This window comes from Limulus polyphemus, unplaced genomic scaffold, assembly GCF_000517525.1.
Source record: "Limulus polyphemus unplaced genomic scaffold, Limulus_polyphemus-2.1.2 Scaffold33, whole genome shotgun sequence".
Classification (NCBI taxonomy): Eukaryota; Metazoa; Arthropoda; class Merostomata; order Xiphosura; family Limulidae; genus Limulus; species Limulus polyphemus.
Genome location: NW_013665643.1, coordinates 897,147 through 908,374, shown reverse-complemented (window position 1 = coordinate 908,374; position 11,228 = coordinate 897,147). Strand labels below are relative to the sequence as shown.

The 11,228-nt window shown below is 33.8% G+C and overlaps 1 protein-coding gene across 7 annotated transcripts in view; it reads right to left on the bottom strand.

Moving 5' to 3' along the window:
* Positions 1–905: 905 nt before the first annotated feature.
* The window catches only part of LOC106460467 (protein FAM49B-like), a 63,726-nt gene continuing 53,403 nt past the window's right edge, over positions 906–11,228 (bottom strand). For 5 of the 7 annotated variants that reach the window (XM_013920167.2, XM_013920174.2, XM_022387355.1 and 2 more), the window contains 4 exons: positions 10,337–10,539; positions 6,107–6,233; positions 5,226–5,296; positions 4,708–4,771 (listed from right to left, as the gene is read on the bottom strand). In XM_013920167.2, coding sequence (XP_013775621.1) covers positions 4,708–4,771; positions 5,226–5,296; positions 6,107–6,233; positions 10,337–10,539 — 465 coding nt within the window. Of the gene's footprint in view, positions 4,772–5,225; positions 5,297–6,106; positions 6,234–10,336; positions 10,540–11,228 lie in introns of all 7 variants that reach the window. The other 2 variants (XM_022387366.1, XM_022387371.1) reach the window with 2 other exon arrangements.

Genomic DNA, 11,228 nt, shown 5'->3' with positions numbered 1-11,228 from the left:
AACTCTTGGGCTACTCTTTTACCAACGAATAGTGGGATTCACCGTCACATTATAAACCCCCCCCCCCCACGGCTGAAAGGGCGAGCATGTTTGGTGTGACAGGGATTCGAACCCGCGACCCTCAGATTGCGAGTCGAGCAATTAATCACATTAAACTGTTTAATGTGTTGATGAACAGAACTAGGATATAGAGACACTATAATAAAAATACAGCACTTATGAGCATAAAGTAGTGATAAGGTGCATTACACCCATTTTTAACAAGATAAGTATGTGTTAAGAGATGATTGTGTAGTCAAATTCAGACGACTTGTTAAATATTTTATAAGTGGATCATTCTGTTTATGCAGCTATGGATGGTACAGAATTTTGGGGCATACCGTACATAAATTGTAGAGGACACTTGAGTTAAAACAGGTTTATAAAACAATATAAATATTTGATAATATTGTGGTTGAACTATTAATGTAGCAATAGTTATGAACAAGGAAACACCTTGTGTCAGCATTACAAATTCAACAGAGCTTTGATTCTAGTTTTTTTTCTTTAAGCAAATTTCATCGACAATAAAACTGATGATTAGCCTGTCAGATTACTTCAATAACACAGCCAATGGATACTTTAAGAAACTCATAATGCAAAACATACAATACAGTTTTTGAAGCAAATGTTGCTAAGAACTTCCATGGGTTTTATTATGAATTTTCTTTTATCATAACTTCATTTAGTATTCTCATCAGAAATTAAAAAAAAAAACAACTAAAAAATGTTAAGATATTTACGAGTATCAACTTTTACAAAAATAACATCATGTTGAGTATAACTAGCAGAACAAAAACATTTATAAATCTAGTGTCAGAAAACATGAATTGGGATGTTACACGATAAGACACTAAATTCTCATATAAATATAGAAGTTTATTAACAAAGTGAGCCAGTTAACCCATATTTGTTTTTCATTTAATATCAGTATCAATCCAAAAAAGTATGCAGCAGATATGCTTACACAAATGAGGAACATCCTCTTAACAAAAAAAAGCTCATGTTGTAACACGTGTTGTTCACAGCACTCTCAGCACTGTATCACTAAATACCATCAAACCTATCAACTAATATTACTGTAACATCGGTTAACTAGCTTTTACCTCATGTGCGATTGCTTAGAAATGAACACAATATAACATCAATTGTTCTTCATGTTTGAAAGTTCTCAAAATACTTATAACCAACTTTCACCAATTAAACTTATATGAGCTTTTAATCAACAATTCAATCCTTAGAGCAAACAAAACAAAATTTTCTTAATAAAATTTACACTTTACAAGCTTTTCATAATAACAACAAATTAACTTTAAATAACTTTAGTGCATAAAGTCTATAAACAAATAAAACCAGTTTACCAATAGGGTTTACAACTCTAATTTTTTTGAAAAATCTTATATAATCATAACAGCTATAGCCTCGGTGTCATTGGGCATCTGAACCATTCTCTATAAACGGACAGACATTGAAAGGAGTGTCATTAAATTGTAAAGTAACAAAATAATGGTAGAAGGTGAAGGAGTCATTTCCCCAACACAATAGGAGGAATGTTCACACAAAGGCCACCACCTGAAAGAGTTCCATAACTGAAAGCAGCAAAGTGGACAAGGAAAAGACACCATGGACAAAATTTCCAGCTCTTAACTTTTAATGACCTGATGCATTGAACATACAAGTCGCATTCAACCTCATTCCCAGGTTCCTAAAATGTAGCATGTGTGAGCTATTCATTTTTGTTATTACCCTTACTCTCCAGATATCACATCTAAGAATCTAGCATTCTTCAGAAAAGGAAATGCAGTATGAGCTTATCTGTGAAGTTATTTCAGTATTGAATACAATTCTAAATAAATCATGTCTAAGGAGCAATAAAACTGTCATGAGTGATCAGGAATACTGCACTTTTACCTACACTGTGAAAGAAAACACTTTGCCAAAGTATACTCAAAATTTAAAGTTAAGTACAAGCAACCTAAGATATCGTGGATGTCAGAGTAGAACAACTACACACACAAACAATTCAGTACTGCAACAGACATATTTACAAATGCAGAGCTGTAAAGATCACAAACTGGGGATTCAAGGGATATGATAAAAAATGACCTGGTCAAATGTATCAACATTGACCTTTTTTGACCACATTACGTGGCCAAGTTTTGGTGCATATAGTTGTGGAGATATTACAAAAGACAGAACTTGCATAGGTACTTGTTTCCAACCAACTTTACAGATGCAGGCAGTCCCATTATGAGTTGGATCAAACCTATTGAAACATGCTTGGTCCAATTGCTTCCCTAAAAGGCAGGATGATGACCTACCATTATAAAATCATTCTTCGAAATCAGATTAACTCTCTGACGAACACTTTCACCCAACTTGAAATATGACAATGTACCTATCTGACAAGTGTTGTTCCAGAACTAGAATGCCAAGCAAGAGGAAACCCAAAGTCATCTGCCATGTTATGCACACTTAACCTCATCAAACTATTATGCTGTATTCTTAAAACTACATCATTTTCTCACTCTGACATTCCAGACAAAATTGGAGACAGCTCTTATTGAGGAATGATGTAATGCTCCAAATAAAATTTTCCCACCACCTTGCTGCTTCATTGTCCAAATAAATTGGTTCTGCCCTTAAGATTTTATTAATCCTTTTTTGGATAAGTTTTCCATTTTTTGAACCCCCCCCCCTCAAATTTATAACTAAATGCATTTTATTTAACAAACTAAATCTAAAACATAAAATAAGTTTGCCAATAATTTTTAACCCTACCCTTCAGAAATGTAACAAATTTTGATTAAAATATTTAGTGGATTAGATTGCAAAGGAAGTGCTATCTACCATAAAGTGTTAAACTTTCAGTTCAGATTTTATGTAGCAAAGAAAACTTTCAGCATAACTAAAAATATAAATTTTGTGTTTGATTACATTTCAGGATCACAAGTGATTTAATGAACAGGGATATTTACTGTTAGATTAAAGATAAGCAAACATTTAGAGAGATAAATTACTTAATGCACTGTGTGAAATTTGAAGCAAGACAGTACTAGCATATAGATATTTGAAAAGACATTTTCAAAAATGTATTCATCCTTTTTTTTGTAATCGTTGTTCTAGGTACACAATAACATCTGCACATGATAATTATACTGTTTCACTCAACTGAAATAATTTGAACATTACAGATTATGCAGTGAAACTATTTAAATTAAGATGAGTTTGCAGACAAAAATCATTTATCAATCTAAAACGAGATCAGATCACAAGCAAACCTTAAATCTTATACAACTAAGATTTATTTCCTGTACAGTAATTTTAAAATATTTGTTAAAAGATTCAGTCCTTCTAGCTATTTATTATTGTGCCTTGACTGTTCTTTAGCAGTCCAATGAGATCCATGTGATTTGTTAGGTGATGCAAGGCCTCCAAACTAACAGTGATTAAATGAAGTGTATCCTCCCATCTTTAGTAGTTTAGGGGCTCCACAAAATCTTTCATGTGGTAAGTTTCCTTGAAAATTAAAATTACTACAATAATATGCTTCTGTAGGTGGCTTAAACAAAAGTTGTGATTTATATGTTTTTGGTTTCAGGATATTCAAATATTCTAGTCGGATCTATAACTTCATATGCAATGATATATATATATATAAATAAACACACACACACATACATATATTATGTTGTATGTGGAGTTTCAAACAGACATTGAGTTCATACAGAGGTACAGTCTGTTTCTAGTGAGTTAGTAAGTGTATACACTACCACCATAAAGATTTAAAATGTTACAGTGAACATATATACACACACACACACACACAATAGTAATCTGACCAAGAGAAAATTTATAAAAAAACTAACAAACCTCCTATTTCTGCTTGATGCAATGAACTATTCACTTTTCACACATACATATTGCAAGATAAACCTTCTAACGATATATTATCTTGACTGGAATTATACAACTATCAAAGAGAACTTTTACTAGATACCTGACCTGTGTACTAAAAATACAATTATTAATAATTAACAAGATGAAAAAACATGTTATCAACATAAGTAATAAAAGATTAATTATAATTACAAACAAGTATCTAACTTATCACACTCTTCCATTACTGAATGTAAATTTCTAAAACACTTCTTGCACAAAAACAAGGTTTTAAATAACATTAACTTGCAGAGCAGCTGACTTAACTCGAAACTAAAATTACATTCATACACATTAAAATAGGTTTTAAAAACATCATTTTTACATACGAATATCATAGTCAGCAACATCAACCATAGAAACATAGTGTATAATTACATTTTATAAAGAATGAGTACAAGTCCTTCAGTAAACTTGTTTCTAGAGGAGATTGTGACGTTTTCATAAAACAAACACTTTCTCCATTGGTTAATAAGTAAGGTCTCGTATGAATTCAACTCCATCAAGCAATGATGACCCATGAGGTAAAGGCAGAACAATTTCTTCTGGTGCAAAATCTATCCCAGTATCCCACACTTGGTGTAACAGATTCTTCATAAAGTACTGTCTGTCATGCTTCATACCAAGTGACTTTATAAAGTTCACTTAATTATAATCACTTCATATTACACAACAAATATTAAGATATATATATTTCAAGTTATAAATCACAGAATATTGAGAATAATTTCAAGCTAAAAGACTTTTTATTTGTTTTGGTGTTGTTTCATCATTCAGATGTCTTGTTGTGTACCTAAGTAAAGATATGAAACATACAAATTATTAAATAAGAATTAAAAAAAACATCAAAAGACAAAGATGTACAGATATCTTAGAAAAGTATAAGATGCACAAGTTTTTAGAAGAAAAAAAATTAAATACAGACTAGGGATACAGCAGTGATTAAAAATTAACAGTAAAAGCATTTTCAGCATGGTAACATTGTCACAATAGATTAACACTTGTAATAACAGACGTTGATATATCTTGTAGACTATGTAACAGTAAAGTTCATACAAGTTACCATTTTAGTACTAAATGTGCTTGGCAGTGCCACTAATGACGAGTGATGTTCAAATATCCTACTGTTTATGGTGTGGAATAACAACTTGCACTTTCTTTGATTCTGTAGCTTTCAATATACTGAATGTTTATTTTATAAAATTAACATTTTCACTGGAGACCAAAAACTTGAGGTCAAAACTCACCTAAGAGCATTTAGCAAACCTTCTACAACATTAGGTGGTTGTTCTTTTAGAACTTTAATAGACCCTTTCACCTGAAATATAGAGTATATACTAATGTTTCTATATAGAACACGTACATTAACTAATTTCACATTATAAGACAAGATAAACATCACTTAGCAATTCGTTTACACTGATTTAATAATTGCTTTACTAGTCATGTTTAATGATGTTATTTCTAAAATTTTTTTATTATACAGAATTTTTACCAAATTCACTGTTAAGAATGTTTTAATAAACAGGAAAACAAAATAGTATTTAACAATCATAGCTACTCCACCATACAATATATGGGTATAGCAATGCAACAAAATCAGTTTATGCTATCCCAAAACCATTAGAAACTTTCTATTTCTCTCGAGTCTAATATACTTCACTTACAAAATAATTTGTTTTTTTACTCCGTACTTCAAGCTTCTGACTTGATGAGGGGAAAAGCATATTGAAATACAAATTTCAAGCCATAAATTTTTAACAATTAAAAACTGTTACAGTATAGTTTTTCAAACCATATTTACACTCTCTTGTTTCTCTCTCTTATTTTTTTTTCTACAACAAATGACTTTTTTTTTAAGTGTTATGAGCTTCTAACAATGAATCCCTTGGTAGGTCAGTGATAAGTCTTAGGACTTATATTACCAAAATCCAGGATTCAAGTCCCCACGGTGGACAGAGTGCAAGCAGACCATCATGTAGCTTTGCCTTAAAAAAAAAACAATGAAGATAGAAAATCGTAAACAAACTATTATTGCTGGTAACGAGTTAAATAATTTCTATTTATAAACTTATTAAAACAAAATTCAGCAAAAGAATTAGAGTTGTGTTAAAATGGTGTTACTTACATCGACATGTGATGTCTTTGCAAAAGCTCCTATAGGATGAACGTGGTCATAAAGTATGATAACTCCAACCATCACTCGTAGAACAAACAAGTTGGTGTCCTCATTCTGGAACCTTGCATAAAATCCACTAGAATAAGATGTTTAAGATGATATATCCAATATGGTAAACAGCAATATTCTCTAACTAATGCACTAGTAGGCAAAACTTTAGGCTAATAAATCGTTTGTCCAACTAAAAGGCATACTATTTTAGAGAATTGGAGTACAAAAACGCCTCAATATACAGACAGCACTTTCAACAAAACAAAGACCTACAGACCAAGTATGAAATTTGTGGAAGATCTTTTAATGATTTTTTAGAAATGTTAAATATATATATATATATAAAAATGGAACTTTTAGAACTAAAATTTAAAAAAAATTACTAAGATGAAAGTTAACATTTTCCTAAACTGAAAATGTATTTGATAGATACTTACCTCCTTTCACACACAAAAAACTTTCTCAACTTATACTGCCCTCTATCAGTGCAAATTTTCACTCATTACTAGCCTTGATACCCTACTTATTTCTGCATACTAACATGCAAATGATTATGCAGCACTCATCCACCAACAGGAGTGCAACAATACTTCTATACTGTAACTAGCACTCTCTCTAATCTTGCAGCTATTAACCACTTTGAGGTTGGTCAGATCATACCAAACCATACCAGAAGGTAAGTAACTACCAGAAAGACATTTTCAGTTTAGGAAAATGTTAACTTCCGATACAATATCTTACCTCCTCTCACAAAAGTCTGAATCCCACATTGAACCAGTGGAGGGTCAGTGACAAGATGATCCCCCTTTAGAAAGCACCCAAAGGAAAACCATGGGAAGTGAGAAGGAATTAAAAACAACATATCTGCACCACCAATGTGTCACCAAATAAGACGGAAACAGGGAAGGACCCCAAGAAAAAATTACAGAAATAATGGCCCCCCCTGGTGTAGAGTGGCTATTGTGCCATAGACTGAAATGAGAGTTCAATCTCAACCAACACCTGGTGGCATCTGGAATTGTTCATCAGGTCTATGGTAGGAAGAGAGCTCTCTACCTTTTACTTCAAAAATGAGTACCAGCAGGGAAGAGGAGCTTCCATACCAAGATCTCACCTCTGTATGCGTGCACCTCCAACACAACCAACACAAAATCTACCGGTAACTGACATCCAGCAGATGGTAGGAAAGTGGAGAACCCAAGTGGGTGTTCCTCTATGGTCCAAAACCTGGCAGCATTGGGCATTTCTCATTCAGTCTGTGATAGGAGGGGGGTACCCAGCCTTGGACATGCAGGAATTCATGTGTCTCGTTTAGCTACAACCAACACCAGATCCACTGGGAACTGACATACATTGGATAGTAAGGAGAGGGATCACCATTTGGGGTTGCATCTCCAGTCCAAAAGCTGGTGGCATTTGGGACTTATCAACCAGTTCTTGGTAGGAAATAGGGTACCATCTAACAAAATGTGAGGACTTAGGTGGCTGCTCTGGCTCCAACCAACATCTGATCCCTGGGAACTGACATCTGGCAGATGGTAGAAAGGAGGGTGCCTCAGCCAGAGAGGCAAACTGCAATATATGGTGGAGTGCTACATACAACACCTGGCAGCACCTGAAATTATACATCAGATCTGTGGCAAGAAAGGCATCATACCATCTACACCAGCAGAATGCCACCATCCTACTCTCAACTGAGTGGTATTGTGCACACTCAGGAGAACAGGCCTTCATAGATCACCACACCAGTGGCTATGAACCGGTAAGTGGCAAGGACTCCCATAATACACTAGAATAAGGAAGGAAAAAATGTGTTGGAGAGTCTGGAGGACCACGGCCCCAGAGATAGAGTGCAACTGGTACCGCAATATCCTATTTTGAAAAGCAGAGTGATCACATCAACGAAGTTAATAAACCAACACCTGGCAGTAGCTGGAATTGTACATCAGGTCTGCAGTAGGAAGAGCCTCAATGCCATGGATCATCAGAGATGGCCAATAATCCCTGTCTGCTTTACTCATGTTAGTCCATGAGTAAAGGAAGGACTATAACCCCTTAGGACAGACCAAAAAAGTACTTGTGCAACATACGTAGGTGAACCACCATGGAGGAAGAAAAAACAGGATAGAAACCAAAGGAAGCTATATACAAAACTTCAGTGCTTAAGACAAAGGACCTGATAATGCCTCGAGTGAAGATGGAGTGCAGGTACAGTTGGATGATGCATGCTGGAGTGGAAATCATGTGATAGCCAGCCAATACATAACCAGCAGCAGAACACTACATTGAATGGTCCAAAGTATGGCAAAGACACATGGGAGGAGAAGAAAAGGAGGATATTCATATAGATGTCAACCCGACCAATCCTGACTGAGAGTATTGACCATTCCTGCCAGAGGATGAGGAACTTGAGACCAAAATCAAAGAAGTGGTGTATTGAGAGGAGTGGCAAAAGTGTCCAAATCTAGGACACCTTACAGGGCACACAAAATCCCAAAAATGGGTAGATCTGAAGAACACACCAGAGGGAGAACCTTGTCAGGAACAAAGATAATCCAAAGTGTGATCATCCACAGTTCATGGAAGTTAAGGCATACTGACCCCCGAATGCAAATGCTCCTCAAAATGACTTACATAAATCCCAATATCCAGGGAAGGAGGAAACACTAAAATAATGACCCAAAGGCTAGTCCCTGAGAAGAGCAGGGGTGGAACAAAAGAAATATAAGGTAAGGACAGAACATAACATACCTAAATAATCAAATCCACCAAAGGGGAAAGAGGTCTGGGCAAGTCCTCCAAAACAACACGCAATAGAGAGGTATATTCCAAATCCAAAACTTCCCAATCACTGAAAACCTTGGTAGGACAATCATCAGTTTGTTCTATTTGTTGTGTGAAATTGGTCAATTCTCAATGGACCAGAGTCATTACTTCATGGACCGAGAATCATGATTCCGACCCATTGGACATGGTCAATAATCCTGCAGCAACAGCTGTAGCCGTGACCACCTGAAACTGCGAATGCACAACTTACAAAATTGAAAGAGGAGAGAGAATAGATAAAATAATTTGTAACTCTCCACAAAAGAGAATGAAAATGATAAAGAACAATGTAAGTAAAGTAGAAATTTATGAAACTAAAAATGAGGATAAGTGAATCAAACCATGAGAAAAAACACGACTATTCAATAAGACTGTCAATCAAGAAATAGTTAACAGCTGCAAGATTACAGAGAGGATAGTTACAATAGGAATAGTGTTGCATTCCTATTGTTGAAGGGTTGCTGCATATCATTAGCATGTTAGTATGCAGAAATAAGTGGGAGTATCAAAGCTAGCGGCATGCAAAAAGTAGCGCTGATAGAGGGCAGTATAAGTCGAGAGAGATTTTTGTGAGAGAGGTAAGATATCAAATCCGAAAGAAGTATTTTTAATGCTTTTTTTTTCAAAAGTGTTCCACAACAAAATTTTGGAAATTTCAATATCATAAAAAAATGACAAAAACTAAATCAAATTATATCACTTTATTGAGCCAAAAGCATCCTAAACTTCATGCAACTTAAGTGTGACAAGGTAAAGGTCAAGGAATATCAGTGATTCCCCCCTCCCACTCTGGTCTTATATTCCACAAAATGATTCATTCAGCTAACAACTCTAAAAACTGTTTGATGACAAAAAACCCACTTTGAGACTAATAAAGTTTGGAGATGTCTTGAATAGTCAATGGAGAAAACTTTATAACAAGTTTAACATAATAATAAATGTACAATGTTTCAACAAGGTTTTATCATTATCAGCTACAAGTAGTTTACCTAAACACAGGAATATATATATATATATACATATATACAGTATGGAACATATAGGTCACGTGACCAGAAACTGCTTAACAGCTTAGTAAAGGTATCTTGGTACCCTGCTTCCAGACAACAAATGACTCAAAAACTATTCCCTTTTTAACATTTACTGTTTGTAGTAATGATAGAGTTTGGAAGATATGATTGGGATACAAATATACATATAACCTTTAGAATAGTTATTAAAAAAAACTCTGATTATTATGAATACATAGAAATTTTTCACATTATACACATGTTCACTGTTATGTTGTTTAGGTTAATTAGCATAAAAAATTAAAGAATCAGTTTTTCAAAAAACAAATAATAATAATTCTAGAGAACTTACGGATTTTCAACCATTCGTTGGCAGACTTTTGCCATTGTGCCTAAAGTTTCTGTCGTATTCTCAATGGGAAGGTCTTTATTGTCTGCTACAAACTGTGTTGTTGCATCACTAAGCATCTTCAACATGGGTGTGGCATGAGCATAGAACAGGGACATTTTATTAGCTAATTCATTTGGTACTTCAAGCTCTTCATCTACAGGGTCCTAAATGAAGTTTAACAAGGCTCATTTAGTGAGGCTAAATGCAGAAATCTTAGGCACTCATAAAGCTGACTGTAGTGATTTAATAACAGAAGCACATATTGAACATTAAAGATACAAAACTCATTAATAGTCATCCAATTAAAGTCAATACATCATATGTATTGATCAAAATCATCAATCCATGATAAAAATTAAAATTATCATTAAGAATACTGAAATTAAATTAAGCACAGCGAGATCTATTCCTAATAAAATATTTTAAGCTCAGATGCATTTTAGATATATATAATTTACGTACTTTTATGCATATCACAAAAGACCTAAGTGAAAAGTGTAGTCTAAAATAATGCATTCGAAAAATTAATAACATAATAAAAACTAACAGAGATGGGACTGAGTATAATTAAGTACTCTACAATGTTATATGAGTTAATGAAAAACCTAAAATATCATTGAACAGAAAGATTTATAAATTTCTCCTATGAAATATAATTCCGTACAGACTAATGGGATAATTGTTCTAATCATCTACTGCCAATTATATAATTATTAGTTAGTTCTAATTTGATTACCTATCATTGTTTTTTTGTTGCTTGCAGTGTGAATGCTTTAAAATTTTCACTCCTTTATAATATATATAAATGAACAAAACAAGCCCAAACAAAAACACAATTAAATTAAAGATCCTG